Genomic DNA, 21,032 nt, shown 5'->3' with positions numbered 1-21,032 from the left:
GCCAGGCATGGTATAGCATACTTTTAATCCCAGCACAGAAACAGGCCAGTCAGAGCTATGTAGTGAGACCTTGTATAAACAAACACCAAACCATGGCCCTCTGGTACACATATGTACACTGCATCCATTCACACATGTGCAGATAATACAAAAAGCCCTAATAATCCCCACCTCTCAACAATTTGTGGTTTTCCCTGTAGAGTAGGATGGGTGAGATGGTCTGTCACTGGGAACTGGGTTAGGAAGAGGCATGACTTTTGTCTGTGGCTGCCCAGCACTGTATTGTTGGGCCTTGGACCCTTCTGAGGCAGCAGGCTACCTGAGTAGCCTGTGGAGGAGGACGGTCCCGGTGAGGAACTGAGAGTGCAAGGGAGCAGCCTGTGAAATTCCTGCCGGCAGCTTTACTGGGATGCAGGACCCAGGGAAACCAAGTCAGTGTTGTGCCAAGCCCCTGGCTTCTGGGGCGAGTGTCACGTAGCAAGGGTAACTAGTAAGGGCTGTAGAGCACACTGAAGATTGCAAGTCCACGTTTCATCCAGAGTGGCTAGTTTTCATTTTTGGTAACCCTGCCCCTGTCCCCTACCTCCCCACCCCCCCACTCCCGTCCCCTGCCCCCAGGCTAGCCTTGAGATCTTCAGCCTCAACTCTACCACATCTGCTCTTTGTGGTTTAGGGGATTTTGTTAGATTTTTTCAGGCAGGGTCTCAAGTAGTTTAGGCTGGCCTTAGACTTGCTATGTAGTCAAGGATGACCTTGTTTTCCTAATGGTTCTGCCTCTGCCAAATGCTGGGATTACAGGTGTGTGCCACCCTGCCTTGGTCGAGGCTTTTGCTGTTTTCTTGGCCAGTGTTACGGATTGGTTCCAGGGCCTTGTATATGCTCCGTGAGAGTTGCACCCCCTCCTAACTCCTCCCTCCTGAGTCTATCTGCTCTGAGCTAATTGACAGGGCAAATCCAACACCACAGCCATGTCTGTTCCCTGGCAGATCACCCGTCAGGTATGTCAAATCCCAAGCTTGTCACAGAAATGCTAGATAGTACTGGGAAAATTTATTTTCATGTAAAGGCAAATTTCTGAAGCTAGAAGCCAGTTCTGGCTGGGACACTGTGGGCACTGTGGGAAATGTGATTGCTGGTTCCAATGAGGAGTCAAATTCACCTTGAGAATGTCTTGGTTCTCTGTTTGATCTTTATTCCTCCCCCGTCTCTGCGCAGCAGTATGGGAACAGGGGAAGCAAAGGGGCAATGCTCACCCCTAGCTTCCAGATGCTTCTCTAGTGGCCAGAGTTGTAAGGCTCAGGCCCCTAGACATGGACTCAGCTGAACATCCAGCAGAGAGGCCACCAAAGAGTAAAGTGGCTTGCTGGTGGGAAATGCTAGCTAGGAAGAAAACGTGGGTCTCTGTGGGTAAGCATCCTCGTGGCACTCTGCCCCTAATGTCTTCATGTGGCTCACTGCACTCATCTGCTGCAGACAGTTGTGTGTGGGTGGCGGGAGACTGAAGGGTTCTACCCTGTGCTGGGACTCTGCCTCAGGCCCGGAGGATTTGGGAACAGGACGCTGGATGGAAAGGTTTCATCTCTGAGGGAATCCAAGTCCTGATTTTCCTTGCCAGGGAAATTATGGCCTGGAAAAGACAAAAGACCACTAGATTATAAAACGACACTTTAAAAGCCAATTAAAAACCAACAGGGCCCAGCAAGATGTCTTATTGAGTGAGGGTGCTTGCAGTCAACCTGACGACTCAAGTTCAATACCTGGGACCCGGAGTGGGGAGGAGAGAACCAGCCAGCTTCCTAAGTTGTTCTCTGACCCCCACAAATGTACACACACACACACACACACACACACACATGCACAAGTAGATGTAAATTTATGTGTGTGTGTGGTCACACTTCACCTCTGCCCAGACAGGAATTCCTGATTCTAGTGCAGCAAAAGATGAATTTGCCAGTACCACAGTGAACATGAGGATGTGGGTGGAGAGGGTGTAGTCCCTTTGATTCGGTGATTCCACTCAGAAAAGCAGAATGTTACAGCGCCTCCCGAGTGTCTACAGGCAGCAGGGTCAGTTTAGGAAATGGCATTCTAGCCACTGGTGTGGGTCTCACGGTGGGCACTGGAGAACCATGAGAAGAATAGACACTCGGCTGTGCTCTTCACATGTGATCCCTGTTCCCGGAACCTGTGGGGAAATGCTTCTGAGGGTCCCTCCTGCTATGGCAGAGTTGCCCTTGAACAAGCTCCCCAATGACCAAAAACACAGGTGCTGGACTGCACTAAATGGAGCAAGGGCTCTGCTGATCATCACTACCAGTATCACCACCACCACCACCACCATCATCATCATCACCGTCATCAGAGCCGAGGGTTGGAAGGCACTTTCCCAAAGAAGAATAGAATAATTCCTGTGCACACAGACCACCTGACGCTCAACGAATGGCATCTATTGGAGATGACACTTGGGAAGAAGAGGTGGTTTCTGGTTTTTGTTTTTTTCTCTTAATTTCTAAGTCATTTTGGAAGATAAAAGGCAATAAAGAAATCGATACAAGGATGGGTGTGGTGGCTACACCTTTAACCCTAGTACTCAGGGAGACAGAAGCAGGTGGGTATCTGTAAGTTTGAGGCCAGCCTCATCTACATAGTGAGTTCTGGGCCAGGCCAGCCAATGCTACATAGAGAATCCTGTCTCCAAATCAAAAAAGAAAAGGAAATCAATACACCATGCCTCCTTTGGAAATCATTGTTTCTTTTTTTTTTTTTTTTTAGCTATGCAGGAACAGAAAGATAAATGTAATATTTGGCATGCCAAATAATTCTATTATTTCTATTAGGTCAGCTTTCTTGAGCATTGCTTTTTACCCTCTGTGGCTTATTTTCTGCTGTACAAGGTTTTCTTTTTCTTTTTTTTTTTTTTTTTTAAGTTTTTTCGAGACAAGGTTTCTCTGTGTAGTTTTGGTGCGTGTCCTGGAACTCATGCTGTAGACCAGGCTGGCCTCAAACTCACAGAGATCCACTTGCCTCTGCCTCCCGAGTGCTGGGATTAAAGGTGTGCGCCGCTGCCACTGCCCAGTCTGTATTAGGTTTTCTAGCATGTTTCTTACAAATCACTTAAAAATTCTTTCTGAGAATAAGAGCCCAAATCACGAGGGTGGCTTCCAGGAATTCTCTGTTCCATTCGCCAGGCCCCACTGGTTTGCGAGAGTAACTCCTGGCTGGTTTACATCACAAGCCCTGGGTTTGCTCTCGCCCTGGAGGTCGTGGAATCAAATAGCTAGCACCTCTTAGCCTGCCCACCTCCACCCAGCCTGTGTCAGCACACACACACACACACACACACACACACACACACACACACACACACGCAGACTCACCTGCCAAAAGCGTTGCTCAGCACCCCTCAGTGGCTTCAGACCTCCTCTGGAGAAAGAGAACAGAATATTCATGAGGAACCTAGCTGCAGGTAGGTCCCTGCATGCTGCAAGCTCATCAGATTCTTTTTTCTGTCTTTTCTTTTTTGTTTGTTTTGTTTTTCAAGAAAGGGTTTCTCTGTGTAACTCACTCTCTAGACCAGGCTGGCCTTGAACTCAAGGACCCGCCTGCCTCTGCCTCCTGAGTGCGGGGATAAAGGCGTGCGCCACCACAGCCTGCTCAGATTCCTCTTTCTAAAGAGCCTCTTGTTGACTTTTACGACTAGGACTGCATTTCCACTGGTAATTCTCAATTAGGAGAGAGCCCTCCTCCCCAGACTGTACTGTCCATTTACACTGCACAGGCCGCTGTAGCCGCGGGCGGGCCTGAAGCAGCGCTGGAGATGGAACTCAGTGTGCCAAGAGGGGAGAGGAGAAGCAGAGACACTGGCGAGGCAGGGGAGAGGACTATGTCCACAGCGATCCTTGTGTTTTCCACATGCTGACCAACCCTCGGCACAACCTCACTTTTATTAATGTAAAATACGACATTAACTCATTTAAAGCATAGAACTTGATGGCTTTTAGGCTTGGATGAAGAGTTTGAAATTCAGTGCCTGAAAAGATGGCTCAGTGGCTAAGAGCACTTGCTGCTCTTAGAGGACCCAGGTTCCCAGCACCCACATGGCAGCTCACAACTGTCTGTAACTCCAGTCCCAGATGATCTGATACCCTCTTTTGGCCTCCATGTACTGCACACATATGATGAACAGACATAAATGAAGCAAAACACCCATACACATAAAATAAAAATAAAGAGAAAATAAGTTGGGCGGTGGGGGTGCACGCCTTTAGTCCCAGCACTCAGGAGGCAGAGGCAGGTGGATCTCTGTGAGTTCAAGGCCAGCCTGGTCTACAGAGTGAGTTCCAGGACATCCAGGGCTATTACATAGAGAAACCCTGTCTTAATAAACAAAATGGGAGTTAAAAAAGAAATAGAAAAATAAATTGATGTTCAAAAATCTAAGCAGCTAGAGGACAGTGCAGTCAAACACTGAACTCCTGTTCTGACGTCCAGGCCCACACTTCCTCTCCTGGGCCCAGGAAGCCACCGCTGCTGCATGGGTGCTCAAAGCACCACTGCCACTCTCTCGGGTTTTCAGGTTTTCAGGTTTTCGTTCTACCCAGGAAGGGGAGGGGCAGCGCTGAGCCGGGCTGCGCATCTTTACCGGAAAGTGTAGGGCTGTCTGCCCCTCCTGGCCCTGCTCTGTGCTCTGACTAGAGGCTGTTAACCAGGTGTACGCACTCAGCTATAACAGAAACTAAGCAGGCCCGGGGTGACAGTGAGGGTAATGAAGTGTGGGGAAAGAAAAATCGGGCAAGACTGAAGACAGATGCCGCGGGATTGCGAGGAGGAGAAGGCAGCGACTGCCATTGTAATAGTAAAGGCCATCTGCACAAGACATTCTTCAGAGAGGATTTGTATGAGTGACTGCTTCTCTTTGACTGAATAAATCTTCCGGAAAAGAAAGAATGCACACAGTCAAGAACACTCTGCATATGTGAAGACAGATTTAAGGACAGAGAACTACACACAGTGCTCCAACTGCCACTCCACCTTCCTGGAAAAGCCTGAACCCTGGAGGAGATGCTGTCGGAGCAGAGTGCTGCTGGAACCCCTACATTGCCGTACATGTCCCGTGTGTGGTGATGACATTGGCCCCGCAAGTGAACATCACCCCATCTCTGCCTGGGGAAGGCACTCTGTAAAGCCCAGCTTCAGTTCCTTCCCCTAAATGGGGTCCTTGGGGACCCAGCGGCTACAGGAGCCCCATGAAGGAAAGAGATCTTGATCCACCTCTGGCGATGTACAGTCCCCATTACCAGTCACAGAGGTGGGTGGGCTCCAGGCTCAGCTAGAGAAGGCTGGCCTCCGGGCTTCCAGTTTCTCCTATGAGGGAGTATCCTTGGTCCCGGGCCCAGCAGGGGGCAGGAGGCTGCCTACTGCCCCTCATCCAGGTCCAAGGGCTGATGTGACGGCACTGCTCTCGGGAGGTTGGGGACATCCCTAAGGTGTCTCAGGCGTAATGGTGGGCACCTGCTAGGAACAGCATTTGGGAATCCTTGGAGCTGTGAGACAGGTGCTATGCTCTGGCTAGATTAATCCTGACACTGGAAAGGCCCCCTCAAGATAATCTGAAGAAAGGAGCCAAGTGGGGATGGGCATAGAATCCCAGGCAACAGGAGGCCAACTGGAAGCAGTCAGGGAAAGTTTCCCAGGGATCCATGTCCATGTTGTCCCAATCCCTCCCCCCCACCCCGCCCATGTCAGATGTAGCTGGCTGGTGGAAAATTGAGTTGGACAGACAGAAGAGAGGAGAGGCCGCCTGGGAGCCCACACGCCCCATCCCCACGTCAGGAGCTGTCCATTCAGCACCATCGTGTTTTCAAGACTACCCACACAGCCCACCCAACCTTCCCCAGCAGCTCATGTCTTCTACCCCCCTCCCCCTCCCCCTACCAACCCCCCCATGACTTAACCCAGCTACAGGGCCTCCTAGGAGGACCCCGGGTAGCTCCCCCTGCCGTATTAGGGCCATTTCCTGTTCATGGGTCTTTTCTGAATGGCCTGCCGGCTTTTCTCAGGGAGGACAGGCACAGGGTCTGGTCTGGTCTCCGCTGCTTTCTGAGAGTCACCATCCCACCCACCTCTCCACCCACAGTTCCAAGAGGAAGACAGGTACCTTTCCCATCTGCCTTATAGTCATCCGGGAGGAGCTTGTCCTGTCGATAGCCCAACACAAAAGCCAAGAAGGAGAGGATGAGGGCGTCTCCAATGCTGAGGATGGCCAGCATGAATGCCCAGCGGATGGTGCAGTGGCCCAGTGTGTACTTGCCCGTCTGCTCACCACACATCCGCCGCACCTCACTGGAGTCCCACCCATCTGGGTAGACCAGGCATCCGATCATTAGGCCGGTGGCTAAGGAGACAAGAGGGCACCAGTGGTGTCAGGCTGGGCATGCCCCCCAGCTGCCTCCCTCACACCTTCAACTGCTTCGTCACCTTCCTGGTCTCTGGGCTAGCCTTGGGAACCACATGGGGGTGGGGTAGCGTCTTCCATCTGTGTAAATTACAAGTGGAAAAGCCGAAGGTCGTGAAGCTAAAGTCCCGGGAACCAGCAGTCGGGATAGATACAGAGCCAGGCTCCTCAGCCAGGGGGCTCTGCCCCGCACCGGGTGGCTCTGCCCCGCACCGGGTGGCTCTCTCCTTCTCCCAGTCTCACCCTGGGCTCAGCAAGGCACTGCCTGCTCTGGCTCCAGAACCCTCCAGCGTCTGATCCCAAGATGCATCTCTTCTGAGAGATGCTCACTCATCCTCCATCTCCAAAGTGTAACGGTGAGGCAGGCAGTGGTTTTGAGCTGCAGATGAGCCTTCCATTTTCATGGCACACCTTACAACTCAGGTCCTTCGACCAAATGAACACGGGTCAGCCCCATCCCTGGCTTCTCGCTTTCTTCAAGAGCCCTCCACGCTCCTTCCCTCTGCAATAATGGCAGCGAAGACAACCAAGAACAGTCAAAGCAGAGCCCCCGATGATGCCAGAGGGCACACAGCATGAGAGAGCGGTGCTTCAGCTCGGCAGTTGGAAACTCTTGTTCCTCAGCACCGCCGCCTGTGGCCTCCACATTTGCCAAGTGCTTATAAAATGCTTCTCGTGCACTGTATCATCCTCATCGGGTCCCCAAGGGGTGAGGTACCATCACCAGACCCTACAGATCACATGCACTGGGCTGAATGTTTTGAATCCTGCCCCCCAACCTGTATGTGGAAATTCTAACTCTCAGAGTGATGGTTATGGGAAAGTGGGGCTTTGGGAAGTAATTAGCTCATGAGATGAAGCCCTCATACATGGGATTAGCACCCTTATAAAAGAGACCCTAGGGCTGGAGAGATGGCTCAGAGGTTAAGAGTACACTGGCTGCTCTTCCAGAGGTCCTGAGTTCAATTCCCAGCAACCACATGGTGGCTCACAACCATCTATAATGAAATATGGTTCCCTCTTCTAGCCTGCAAGTCTACATGTAGACAGACTACTGTATATATAATAAATAAAACTCTAAAAAATACTTTTAAAAAAAGAGAGAGACCCTGGAGAGACTTCCTGCCTTTCCTTTCCTTTGGGGGCAGAGCAAGAAGTCAACAGTTGGCAGCTGGAGGATGACCCTCAGGAGAGCCACACTGTACCAGCCTGAGCTCAATCATCCAGACTCCAGAGGTGCGAGAAATAAATGCCCATTGTTAAAGCCCCTTCACCTCTGGGAATTTGTTATAATAACCCAAATTCACTATGATGGGAAGTTACCAAGATTCAGGGAAGACAACTGAACACATGCTCAGCCCATACCCCAAGCTCCATCAGTATTTTAGGCTTCAATCCCCCACCTCTACAGGGGCATCTATTTTTGTGTCTTTGTAATTACCCTCACCTTGCCCTCTGGCTTTGTGGGAAACTGTGAGGTAACAAATGCATGCCCCAGTTGCTGGCGATGGGGCACACCCCTTTGCCCCTCCCACCTCCAACACAGAGTGGAACACAATCCTGCCTTTGTCCTCACCCCATGGGATGAGGACATAAATGCTTCATGGGATGGCACTCAGCCACCTCTGCTATCAGTATTTCAGTTCCGTGGCCTGGATAGTATCTGACTCAAATAGCCTGAGGATCCTCCACCCAGGCCTGCCTCCTGCTGCCTGCTCAGCCAACACACCTGTTGAAAGATGCTGGAATGGGGACAGACAGCACTGAGGAGGGATGGGGTGTCTCCAGCATCCTGTAGCCCTGAAGGGGAAGACCAGCTGGCAAACACATCCACATTCTCTGGAGCGAGATTTTCATGGCCCCTTCCTGATATGGCCACCATGGACTGTTATCCCTACTTCCCAGCAAGGCTTGGAAATGGCTTGGGGCTGGGGAGGAACTCAGGCCAGCTGAGTGGCCTGCGTGTCAGATTGGGAATTAAGTCTGCCTTCACTTGCTAAGTGTTCACCCACAAGTCTGAACCAGGGGTTAGTAAAGGCAGGAACACTCACTGCTGGGTTGTATGAGGCTTCACTAGAAAATGAAGTAGTTTGTGAATCATGCTTATAAAATATGGGTCTCAGTAAAAATGGCCTTAGAAGCTGGGCAGTGGTGGTGCACGCCTTTAATCCCAGCACTTGGGAGGCAGAGGCAGGTGGATCTCTATGAGTTCAAGGCCAGCCCAGTCTACATAGTTAGTCCCAGGACATCCAGGGATACACAAAGAAACCCTGTCTCAAAACAACAACAAAAATGGTTTTAGAATATACCCAATTTGGGGGAAATCCTTAATTCTCCCAGGGTCTGATTTGCCTGCTGGCCAGCTATAGCCTTGGCCAACTCTAACCCTCTCTGTCAGCCTAATCCCTCATCTAAAGCTGGGGTCCCCTCCAGCTCTGCCTGCCTGACATTCAGACCCCTGTTTTCGAGTTAGTTAATACTGCTTTAACTAACGATGTCTTTGACTCCAGTCTCCCGTCCCCACCACTGTTGATGGGCATCTGTGGGTGGCTAGGGACTCAGAGACCAAAGGCTGCTGAAGGGCATAGGTCACCTCTTCCTGAGCTCTGGGGGAGACCAAGATCAGCTGGCTCAAAGACCAAGAGGAGCGCCTGAGCCTGGAGCAGTAAAGGAGATGCCTTGCCTCGGGACCCCACAAGCAGCTGCCAAGCTGACACGGAGTTAGAGGACCCCGGGCAGTCTGTGCACCGCCACCTCAGGAAACAGTGACTCAGTATAGAGTTCACGTCTAGGGACGAAGACTCTTCTCCACCATAAAAGAGGGGAGGGGGCTTGGAAGGAAATTGCTAAGAGAGAGGTCATAGCCAGAGGAACAGCAACAGTCTCAAAAGCCTGGGATCTTCCATGGGAACAGCTGGAGGCAGGAAAAGGCACGGAGTGAGGGTAGAGATCTGGGGAGCGCCATCATCATGGCCCAGGGGTTGTGTGCAAGGCCACATGGCAACAGCCTTCCTCCCCTCTCTGGGAGCAGCACACGTGTTGTGTGGTGGTCTGGGTGTTGGTACACCTGATTGCTTCTACCAGGAGCTATGTGCCCCTCACCAAGGCACTTCTTTCTGGCTCAGTAGCTTTATAGCATGAGTGGACCAAACAGTGTCTCAGCATGCCCCCTCACCAGTATTTGTTTGTTTGTTTTGTTTTGTTTTGTTTTTTGGTTTTTCGAGACAGGGTTTCTCTGTGTAGCTTTGAGCCTTTCCTGGATCTCGCTCTGTAGACCAGGCTGGACTCGAACTCACAGAGATCCACCTGGCTCTGCCTCCGGAGTGCTGGGATTAAAGGTGTGCGCCACCACTGCCCGGCTGTTTTTTTTGTTTTTACTTGTGTGTGTACGTGTATGTGACACTCATGGGCACATGCCACAGCATGCGTATGGAGTCACAGGACAACTCAAAGGATTCTGCTCCTTACATTATGTGAATCCTGGAGGTTGAACTCAGAGTGTCGGACATGGTCGAAAGCACCTTTACCAGCTGAACCATCTTGTAGTCCCTGCCTCATCCTTTCTAAGACTCACAGGCTTTCCTCCTTCAGACAGTGTCACAATGTAGCCCAGGCTGGGCTAGAACTTACAGCAATCCTCTTGTCCTTGTCTCCCAGGTGCTGGGATCATAGGTGTGAGCATGCCCAGCTCTCCTCAGAATCTTCTGTGGAACACTGAGTAGAAGAAGGCCCAGAGCCTCCACAGGAACGGGAAGCCACAGCTGTGCCCTGGGCCTGTCCCAGCCGCCTGCCCTCCCGCCAGCCCTGCTCACCTGCGGCCAGCTGCATCCAGGCACAGATCTTGTAGACCGTGGCCGTGTTACAAACGAAGAACAGGCTGAAGCAGATGATGGAGCCAATGATGAGGAACATGGCCAAGGCCACGAAGAACATGGCGGTCTTGAAGGCTCTGGAGGGGATGGAGGAGAAGTCCAGAGGGCCACCCTTGCAGATCAGTTCCGACGAGAGCACATTGCCCACGCAGTAGGAGAACAGGCCAAAGTAGCCGGCCTGCGGCGTGCTCACACTGTCGCCTATCCAGTAGGGCTGGATGAAGAGGGCCATGACCAGCACTGAGAAGCAGATGGTGAGCGTGCCCCACATCACTCCCACGGCGCGTGAGTTGCGCACGTAGTTGGTGTGGTAGATCTTGGCCGCCTCCTGGGCTGGCAGCAACTTCACCATGGCGAAGGCCGCAGGACTGGGACAGGGGCACTGGCTGGTTGAGGTTCTGCGGCTCTAGGGAGAAGGGCTGGGTCCTGGGTCCCTCCTCAGCCTGGTGTGAGGAGCAGCCTGAGGTCAGGGCTCAGCGTGGGCATGCCCGCGGGGTATCCAGGAGCGCAGCGAGCCAAGGTCAGCCCTGTCTTCGCAGAAGACGCCCAGACCGGGAGGGTCTCAGGGCTGCCGGCTCCTCTAGGTCGGTCAGGGTCTGGGCCTGCGCCGCCGCCCTGCTCGCCCCTCCCGCTGCCCCTCGCAGGCCCCGCCCGGCCGGCTCTGCTGAGCGCGCGTTTCAGCACCACGGTCAGCGCCAGCGCTCGGGGGCGGGGCCTGAGAGGGCGGGGCCTGAGAGGGCGGGGCCGGCGACCACGGGGATCCGGGAGGGGAAGCGAGCTCGAGACCCAACCCTCCCTTCTTTCCAGAGGGTGGGGCCGCGGCTGTCACATTCCTCTGGCTGATCCCAGCTGCAAAAAACGCTTCCCGGCCCCTACACCCGGCCTCTACATCCCTGGCTCCCTGGCCACCCTTCGGGGACCTCACCCCATCGGCAGCATCACCGCCATCATCACCACCACCCCCTCTACCCCGAGGGCTGCAAGTTTCCACTGTGGTTTCCGGCTCGGTCTTCCAGCCAATGACTGCCAAGAGCCGGTGGAGGCTAGATATATATGGTCCTGCCTTCAAGGACCGTGAGCCTCAGCTGGTGCGAAAACCCCGGCAACTATAAAGAATAGCAAAATCCATTCCCAAACCGCAATATAGCAAGGTGTCCAACACTCGGCCTTTCTCCTCGAGTTTCTGTTTTTGCTGAAGATTTCTTTTTAAAAAAAAAAATTTTTTTTTCTCCTGTTGGATGTGGTAGCTCACACTTGTAATCCCAGCACTCAGGAGGTGGAGGCAGGAGGATCAGGAGTTCAAGGAGAGGCTACATAAGATCCTGTCTCAAGCCGGGCGGTGGTGGCGCACGCCTTTAATCCCAGCACTCGGGAGGCAGAGCCAGGCGGATCTCTGTGAGTTCGAGGCCAGCCTGGGCTACCAAGTGAGTCCCAGGAAAGGCGCAAAGCTACAGAGAAACCCTGTCTCGAAAAACCAAAAAAAAAAAAAAAAAAAAAGATCCTGTCTCAAATAAACAAACAAAGAAATAAACCATATATACCCAGCTTTAGTAGACAATTACATGGCTAATGTAAAGAACTAGGAAAATACAGGAAAAATTACATAAAAGAATAACACGTTTATAACCCCGACATTATAACTCGGGGGCTAAGTAAAGTAGACATGGGCTTTGGGCTGAAGAGAGGGCTTCATGGGTAAATGTTTGCCATGAAAGATTAAGGACCAGGGGCTTGGGGATTTAGCTCAGTGGTAGAGCGCTTGCCTAGCAAGTGCAAGGCCCTGGGTTCGGTCCTCAGCTCTGACAAAACAAAACAAACAAACAAAAAAAAGATTAAGGACCTGAGTTCAAATCTCCAGAACCCAGGTAAAACAAGATAGGAGGTGGAGCTGGGAGAATCTGCAAGAGCTTGCAAGTCATCAAAACCGGTTTATGAAGAAGCATACAAGAGGCCTTCCCCAAACAAGGGGAAAGGTGAGCACTGACAGCTGTGTTTGACCTCTGACCTTCACATGTAGTCTGTGACATAGGCACACGCACACAGGCACACATCATTCACTCATAAATCATAGACAGATTTAAAAACTGGATTGCAAAGCTGGGCTTTAATGGCCCAAAGAGGTAGTGGAGTACACCTTTAATCTCTGTGCTTGAGAGGCAGAGGCAGGTGGATCACTATCAGTTTGAGGCTAACCTGGTCTACACAGTGAGTTCTAGGACAGCCAAGGCTACATAGTGAGACCCTGTCTCAAAAATATCCAACCAGGGGCTGGAGAGATGGCTCAGTGGTTAAGGGCACTGACTGCTCTCCCATCGGACCTGGGTTCATGTCCGAGTACCCACATGGCAGCTCACAACTGTCTGTAACTCCAAGATCTGACACCCTCATACAGTCTATATACATGCAGCAAAACACCAATGCAAATAAAATTAAAAAAAAAATATCCAACCAACCAAACAAGGACAACAAAACTGGACTTGAAGTGGGCATGGCTACTCACACCTGTAATCCAGCACATGTGTGGCTTCAGACAGGAGGATTACCTCGTGTTCAAGGCCAGCCTAGGTTACCATGAGACCTTGTTAAAATTAAGGAGTTTTTTTTTTTTTTTGTTTTTTTTTGGTTTTTTGAGACAGGGTTTCTCTGTGTAGCTTTGCGCCTTTCCTGGGACTCGCTTGGTAGCCCAGGCTGGCCTCGAACTCACAGAGATCCTCCTGGCTCTGCCTCCCGAGTACTGGGATTAAAGGTGTGCGCCACCACCGCCCGGCATAAAATTAAGGAGTTTTGACTTAGACAGACAGAGGCTGGAGCCTGCACTTAGTAAATAGACATCCACAGGCAGACATCCTGACAACTCTGTGGAGACAGACAGCTGGGGACTCCTCTTGCTCTAGAGAGTTGGCAACAAGAACAAATTTGTTGAGGGGGTATGGTGGCCCCACCTGGATGGCACTCAGGGCTTCCCCAAAAGGTAGACTTCACAAGGGATGGGATTTCACACGCTCTTAACTACTCACCCACTAACCCAGAACCTGTGCATGGTGTCTCATGGGGGCGGGGGTGTTTCTTTACAGAAATATCTAGTTAAGAGATTTTTAAATATATTTTAAAAGATATACTGCCTGAGAATTTCATATATGCATACCATGTTTTTTAGAGTTTTTCCTTTTTTTTAGATTTATTTATTTATTTATTTATTTATTTATTTATTTATTTATTTATTTATTTATTATGTATACAGTGCTGTGTCTGCATGGCCAGAAGAGAGCATCAGATCTCATCACAGATGGTTGTGAGCCACCATGTGGTTGCTGGGAATTGAACTCAGAACCTCTGGAAGAACAGCCAATGCTCTTAACCTCTGAGCCATCTCTCCAGCCCATTTTTTTTTTAAAGTTTTTCTTATTTTTGTTTAAAGTGTTTGGTTGTTTTGCCTGCATGTAAGTCTGTGCACTCCAGAACTAGAGTTACAGATGGCTGTGAGCTGCCAGGTGGGTGCTGGGAATTGAACCTGGATGTTCTGGAAGAACAGCCCATGGTCTTACCCACTGAGCCATCTCTCCAGCCCCCCAAATATTTAAAAACTGGTAATAAGGGCTGGAGAGATGGCTCAGAGGTTAAGAGCACCATCTGCTCTTCCAGCAGATGTCCTGAGTTCAATTCCCAGCAACCACAGGATGGTTCACAACCACCTATAATGAGATCTGGTGCCCTCTTCTGGCATGCAGACATACATGCAGGCAGAACGCTGTACACATAATAAATAAATAAATCTTAAAACAAACAAACAAAAAAACTGATGATAATAAGTCCAGCAGAAGATGGGAAGCATCCAGAATTGACATGCTGCTGTTGGCATTGTGTACCAGTTCAGCCACTTAGAAAAACTGAGCCTCTTAGAGACTGAACTGGGCATCTGTCATGTGACCCAGATATATGACACCTAGGTATTTGGCCCAGAGAAATGAACACTTGCGTTTACACACAAACTTTTCCATGTTGTCCTAGTTGGGATTATTATTGCCGGGCTAAAACACCACGGCCAAAAGCAAGCTGGGGAGGGGAGGATTTGTTTGGCTTACACTTCCACATCCCTGTTCATCTCTGAAGGGAGTCAGGAGAGGAACTCACACAGGGCAGGAACCTGGAGGCAGGAGCTGATGCAGAGGACATGCAGGGGTGCTGCTTACTGGCTTGCTCCTTGTCGTTTCCCCAGCCTGCTTTCTTATAGCACCCAGGACCACCAGCTCAGGGGTGGCCCCACCCACAATGGGTTGCCCCTATGGACTTGCTTACAGCCCAATATTATGGAGGCATTTTCGCAATAGAGGTTCCCTCCTCTCTGATGACTATAGTGTGTGTCAAGTTGACATAAAACGAGCCAGTACATGTGTGCACACACTAATTTGTATAGCAATTGCCCCATACTTATAAGAAACAACCCAAAGGCCATATATCTGTACAGATCCGTTGTGCATTGGACCACCTCTGTGCAGTGGAGACAGGCCATCTTGGGAGCTGAGTGTGGCAGTGTACACCTGTCATCCCAGTTCCTGGGAGACTGAGAAAAGACTGTGAGCTTGAGGCCAGCCTGGGCTGCAGAGTGAGAACCGTGCCTCAAACACCAGCAAGCTAGGACTTGGGTTCAGTGGGAGAGCAGGTGCTTAGCGTATAAAGGCCCTGTGGCCAACCCTAAGCACACAACCCCACAAGCATTGAAAAGAGAGGGAGAGAGGGAGTAGACGGGGAGGGGCACCTGCCTCAACACGCCGGGACTCAGATGCATCTGCACTAAGTCACAGAAGCCTGATCACCAAAAGCAGTGCAGTATGGGAGTTCATCCGTATGACCCTGAAGACTAAACTACAGAGAAAGAAAACAACCTTGTAGTTGTTACAGTGTGGTAGGGACAGGTGGTGAAGGATACTGCAAGGAAGTCTTTGCAGAGTGAGGATATTTGTTAATCGCAAAGATGTGAGGAGAAAGACCACCAACCCAAATCACCATGGCCAAATTAATTAAAGCAAGCATTTTTTATTCGTGTACACAGGCTGCCTCCCCCTAACGGGTGCAGAGGTCAGCATTGGACATGAGGAGGACAAGATCTTTGTGGTAGATTTTATTGTGGATTTGGAGGACAAATAGGTGGAATTATAGGAGCAGAACAGAAGCATGACAAGTTAGTCCTAACGACCTCCTGAGACAAAGACGTGGTTACAAGGTGGGCATAAGAAGGTACTCATAACAACCTCTAGAAATAAAGGTGGGGCTGAAAGATGGTTGTTTGTTGTTGTTTGGGGTTGTTTTTTTTTGTGTGTGTGTGTGTGTGTTTGTTTTATTTTGTTTTTTGTTTATTTGTTTTTTGAGACAGGGTTTCTCTGTGTTAGTTTTCCTGGAACTCACTCTGTAGACCAGGCTGGCCTCAAACTCACAGAGATCCACCTGCCTCTGCCTCCCGAGTGCTGGGATTAAAGGCGTGACTCACTACCTCTTTTTTGTTGTTGTTTTGTTTCATTTAGTTTGGCAAGATGGTTATAAACAACTTTTGAGACAAAAGCATGATTGCCCTTCCTGGAACATGCAGTAAGGAGCCATTTGTAGTTAAGGTTACAAGTTAAGGTTAAGGTTAAGGGGTCAGGAGAGATGGCTCAGAGGTTAAGTGTACTGACCGTTCTTCCAGAGAACCCAGGTTCAATTCCCAGTGCCCACATGGCAGCTCACAACTGTCTGTAACTCCAACACTTGACACCTTCACACAGACATAAATATGTGCAGGCAAAACACCAATGCAGCCGGGCAGTGGTGGCGTACGCCTTTAATCTCAGCACTCGGGAGGCAGAATCAGGGGGATCTCTGAGAGTTCGAAGCCAGCCTGGGCTACAGAGTGAGTTCCAGGAAAGGCGCAAAGCTGCACAGAGAAACCCTGTCCTCAAAAACCAAAAACCAAACCAAAACAAAACACCAATGCACATAAAATAAAAATAAGTAATTTAAAAAAAAAGGCTACAGGTGGGGCATAGCCCAATCCTTGAGAAACAGATTTAATCATAAACAGGAATGAGCCTGTAAGATGGTTTTTAAGCCTAAGATGGAGGCAGGCTGGTTCATCATATTTTCTACTTTTTGATTCTGTAATTTCACACACCCATGTAGAATGTACTTTGATCACCGCCCTCATGTCCGCTCTTATCCCTTCCCCCTCCCACTGAACCTCTCCTGTTTCACATCTTTCTCCCTTCGGCCCACAACATTTAACTAAGGTTCTTGAATAAGCACGGCTGGGGGTGTGGTTATTTCCTTGGACAAGCCCAATTTACCTACCAGTGGTGACACCACCTAAGATGCCCTCTTCCAGCAACCAGTAACTGCCTATAGGTCTTCAGGGAGGGGCAGGGCCTTATGAGACCCTCACTGTCCTTGACAGACGGTTGAGGGGCCCGGCGGTGCGCAGGTCTTGCTCAGGTAGCCACTGTGGCAGCGAGTTCACGGTGCCGAAGCCACGCAGGTCCCGAAGACGGCATCCTACAGCGCTCTGGAAGTTCTTCCATTCCTCCTGCCCACCTCTTCTCATGAGCTTTGCAGGGGGTCATGTGGATGTCCCACTTCGGGCTAAGCAGTCAGCAGTCACGATTCTCAGCACTTTGACTAGTCTCTGTTACTAGTTTACTAGTCTCTGCGTTAACCGGCGCCCACAGCAGAAGCTTCTCTGACCAAGGCTGAGACAGCACTTACCTGCGAGTGTGAACATAAACACCTAGGCTGTTTGACATCATGTCCCACAGTGAAACAAACACAGGAACCGGTGGGGTGGTGGCGCACTACTTTAATCCCTGTACTCGGGAGGCAGAGGCAGACAGATCTGAGTTCGAGGCCAGCCTGGGCCAAAGAGGGAGTTGAGGGCAGTCAGGGCTACGCAGAGAAAACCTGTCTCGAAAAACCAACCAACCAAACAAACAAACAAACAAACAAACAAAATTCAAAAAAAACAAAACAAAAAGGATCTCGGGCCAGCAGATTACTCAGCGGTACAGAAGGAGCCTGCCACCAAGCCTGGGACCTGAGTTCCGTCTCGGGGACCCACGTGGTGGAAGCGGAGAACTAATTTCCAAAAGTCTCGCAATGGGGCATAGGGTGGTTCATGCATAGAATTCGGGAAATTCTAGGTCGGCCTCATTACCGCGGTGTCCAGAGTAGAAATTAAGGAGAAGGAACGCAAGCCATCAGGGCACCCCAGCGAGCAGGACCGACCACACAGGGCCAAGCTACCTGCGCCCAGCGGAGCATGAACGCACGGGAACCCACAGCCACCAGGGGGCGCTCCGCACTGGTCCGAGTTTTCTTGGCTGTGATGTGTACAATGTAACAATGTTTATTCTCTTGCGGGTCTTCAACGTGGATCACTAGCAATTTAGCCTCTAATTTACAGAATCAGGTGACCGTGACCAAGCCGGAGGCAGGGGACATCGCGCACAGCTCAGGGCCTGGAGAGACCCTGAGCTGGCCCCCAGGCATGCGTCCTGGAGCCTGACTGTGGGTCCTGCGGAGGAAGGTGTCTGTGCAGGGGGCACCGGCAAGGGAAGGATTGTAAAGCAGGGCAGGGTGGGATCATTTGTGTGTTGACTGACCAAAGTGATGAAAGACCAGAGAGCAGGTGAGGCGCCAGCATAGCAGATTGTGAAGTCCTGAACTAGCTACGCTGGCTGCTCTTCCAGAGGACCCAGGTTCGATTCCTAGCACCCACATGGTAGCTTACAACTGTCTGTTAACTCCAGTCCCATGAGATATGACGCCCTCCTCTGGTCTCCAAGGGCACCAGGTACCCACTCACGTGGTGCACAGACACACATTCCATACACATCATCATCATCATCATCATCATCATCATGATCACCCTCACCATTCTCCTGCCACTGCTGTGGTAAGGCCACGGAAGTTGCCCTCTCCTTCTACTCCGGTCTTGGCAGGGGACTTAGAAACAGGAAGGCCTCTGCAGGTTGAGAGAAGAGCTAAAAAGAGGCCGCTGGCCTCAAAGCCACTTCCTCATCTCATTTTTTAAAAACCACATCTTTAATCAAAAGAACACATGTCAAACAAATAACTTTTAAAGGCTGAATGATACAGAGTAAACAAAACAGCACCGTGGGAAGGGTTAGGAACAGTGGAAATGTCAGATACCGGGGGCACAGAGCAGGGCAGGTTTGATAGTGGCTTAACCCTCACGTATGAAAGACCCAAATCTGCATCTGATCTTCCTGGCACGTCTATGTGTATGTGTGCTTGAACGTGTGTGGGTGCATGTGTGTTTGAACGTGTGTGGGTGCATGTGTGTTTGAATGTGTGTGCGTGCATGTGTGTTTGAACGTGTGTGCGTGCATGTGGAGCCCTGAGGCTGACCTCAGGTGTCTCCTGTGATCACTGTCTGCTTTATGAATTGAGGTAGTCTCTTGCTGAACCTGGAGCCTGCCAGTTGCAGCTAGTCTAGCTGGCCAGTTTGCCCCAGGATCCCTGTCTCCACCTCCCCGGCCGCAGATGACTGGCAACTGGCTTTTATGTTGTTCTGAGGGTTGGAACGTCAGAGTCCTCACATGGGTGCAGCAAGCACTTTTATCCCCCTGGGTCATCTCCCCAGCCCTTCTTCTTCTTCTTCTTCTTCTTCTTCTTCTTCTTCTTCTTCTTCTTCTTCTTCTTCTTCTTCTTCTTCTTCTTCTTCTTTTTAAAATTATTTATTTATTATGTATACAGTGAACATATCCCTGCAGGCCAGAAGAGGGCACCAGATCTCATTACAGATGGTTGTGAGCCACCATATGGTTGCTGGGAATTGAACTTAGGACCTTTGGAAGAGCAAGCGGTGCTCTTAACCTCTGAGCCATCTCTCCAGCCCCCCTCTTCTTCTTTTATTGAGACAGGATTTCATACTAGCTCAGGTTGGCCTTGAACTTACAGCAATTCTCCTGTCTCAGCCTCCAGAACACTGATATTTCAGGTATGAGGCACACACCTAGCTTTTTGTTTTATTTTTTTAAGCAATCTTGCTGGGTAGCCCAGGCTGTCCTTGAACTCACAGTCCTCCTGCACTGGCCTCCAGAGTGCTGCCCGACACACACCACCATGACCAGCTTGCATGCTGATTCTTTGAGTGTCTCTTTTAGGAAAGAGTGTGTGTGTGTGTGTGTGTGTGTGTGTGTGTGTGTGTGTGTGTGTGTGCCTGATGCCTGCCTTCATAGCTCCATGGGAAACCAGGCCGTGGCTGGTGGTGCCTCTTGAAGGCTGATCCGACCTTCCTTCCTTCCCTGTACATGAGTCTTCCCATTGGCTCACCACCTTCTTGGACTTTTCTACTTTTACGCTGTCATAGTTTTCTTTCTCTTGTTTCAGTGAGCGCTATAAACAAAAGCAACTTGGGGAAGAAAGCACCATTTCATCTTCTGTCATCAAGGGGAACCAGGGCAGGAACTCCAGGCAAGAGCTGGAAACAAAAACCACAGAGGAGCGCTGCTTGCCGGTGCTCCCAGGCTCGAACTCAGGTACCTCTCTTTCTTTAAATTTTTTAGACTTACTTATTTCATGTGTATGAGTGTTTGGTCTGCATTTATGTATGTGCATCATGTGTGTGCCTTGGAGATCAGAAGATGTCTCAGATACCCTGGAACTGGAGTTAGGGAGGATTGTAAACTACCATGTGTGTGCCGGGGATTGAACCTGGGTCTGGCTGCACTATCAACAAGAGCCATCCCTCCAGCCCCTCAGCTATCTTTCTTTCTTTCTTTTTTTTTTTTGGTTTTTCGAGACAGGGTTTCTCTGTGTAGCTTTGCGCCTTTCCTGGAACTCATTTGGTAGCCCAGGCTGACCTCGAACTCACAGAGATCTGCCTGCCTCTGCCTCCCAAGTGCTGGGATTAAAGACGTGTGCCACCACCGCCCGGCAGCTATCTTTCTTATACAGCCCATGCCTACCTGCCTCGGGACGGAACCATTCACAGCGGGCTAGGCTCTTATGCACCAATTAACAATCAAGAAAACACCGCAGAAATGGCCAGAGGCCAATCTGACGGAGGCGATTTTTCCACCGACAGTCGCTCTTCCTAGGTGTGTCAGATTGTCAAGCGAGGTCAGCCACCACATAGACCGCAACTCAGCTTGAAGGTGGCTGTGGGTCAGATGTCCATCCTCATCTGGGTGGCTCTGGAGAGAGGTGGCTCATTGAGGCTGCTGCTGTGGGTGGGGGCAGATCCCGAAGAAGGTGAAGGGGTGGGCACCCACGAAGGGCTCAGGGGCCACTGTGCCTCAGGCCCCTCACCAGGATTCCACCCCAGCCCTCCATCCCAGGTATAAGATAGAATCAGGAAGAATCTTGCGTTTGCTTTTGCCATATGTCACTATGTTATGTAAGACTCAATCCCCTCCCCACTCCACCCCTGAGACAGTGATTCTCTGTGTAGCCCTGGATGTCCTAAAACTTGTCCTCAAACTCAGAGATTCTCCTGTCTCTGCCTCCCAAGGGTTAGGATTAAAAGCATGTATTACCTACCCAGCTATAAGACACAATCTTAAACACAGAGCCAAGTACATTTTTCCAGATGTTATCTGCTGTGGGATAATCCTTCTCATTGGCTAATAAAAAAATGCTGTTTTAAGCCGGGCGGTGGTGGCGCACGCCTTTAATCCCAGCACTCGGGAGGCAGAGCCAGGCGGATCTCTGTGAGT

At 50.6% G+C, this 21,032-nt stretch overlaps 1 protein-coding gene and 1 long non-coding RNA gene across 2 annotated transcripts in view; one reads left to right on the top strand and one right to left on the bottom strand.

Annotated features, from left to right (window-relative positions):
* Positions 1–1,028: 1,028 nt before the first annotated feature.
* Positions 1,029–11,000, bottom strand: Lhfpl5 (LHFPL tetraspan subfamily member 5). The gene is made up of 4 exons (XM_052744416.1): positions 10,267–11,000; positions 6,158–6,394; positions 3,378–3,423; positions 1,029–1,627 (listed from the first exon to the last, which is right to left on the bottom strand). Exons 1-3 carry the CDS (start codon positions 10,676–10,678, stop codon positions 3,413–3,415), a joined length of 660 nt encoding a protein of 219 aa, XP_052600376.1. The 5' UTR covers positions 10,679–11,000; the 3' UTR covers positions 1,029–1,627; positions 3,378–3,412.
* An 8,747-nt stretch (positions 11,001–19,747) lies between these two features.
* LOC128114015 (uncharacterized) overlaps positions 19,748–21,032 on the top strand; it is a 4,997-nt gene continuing 3,712 nt past the window's right edge. The window contains exon 1 of the long non-coding RNA XR_008219710.1: positions 19,748–19,853. This is a non-coding gene — a long non-coding RNA (uncharacterized LOC128114015). The remainder of the gene's footprint in view (positions 19,854–21,032) is intronic.

Source organism: Peromyscus californicus, unplaced genomic scaffold (assembly GCF_007827085.1).
Source record: "Peromyscus californicus insignis strain IS unplaced genomic scaffold, ASM782708v3 Scaffold_19__1_contigs__length_69161282, whole genome shotgun sequence".
Classification (NCBI taxonomy): domain Eukaryota; kingdom Metazoa; phylum Chordata; class Mammalia; order Rodentia; family Cricetidae; genus Peromyscus; species Peromyscus californicus.
Note: the sequence above shows the minus strand (reverse complement) of the source record. Positions and strands in the feature narration are given on the sequence as shown.

What these genes read in the sequence shown, in the direction of transcription:
- Lhfpl5 (XM_052744416.1), bottom strand. Translation starts at nt 10,678, where the DNA reads ATGGTGAAGTTGCTGCCAGCCCAGGAGGCGGCCAAGATCTACCACACC. An exon ending in CTGGATGCAGCTGGCCGCAG is followed by an intron (nt 6,395 to 10,266) that starts GTGAGCAGGGCT and finishes TTGTCTCCTTAG; the next exon opens with CCACCGGCCTAATGATCGGA.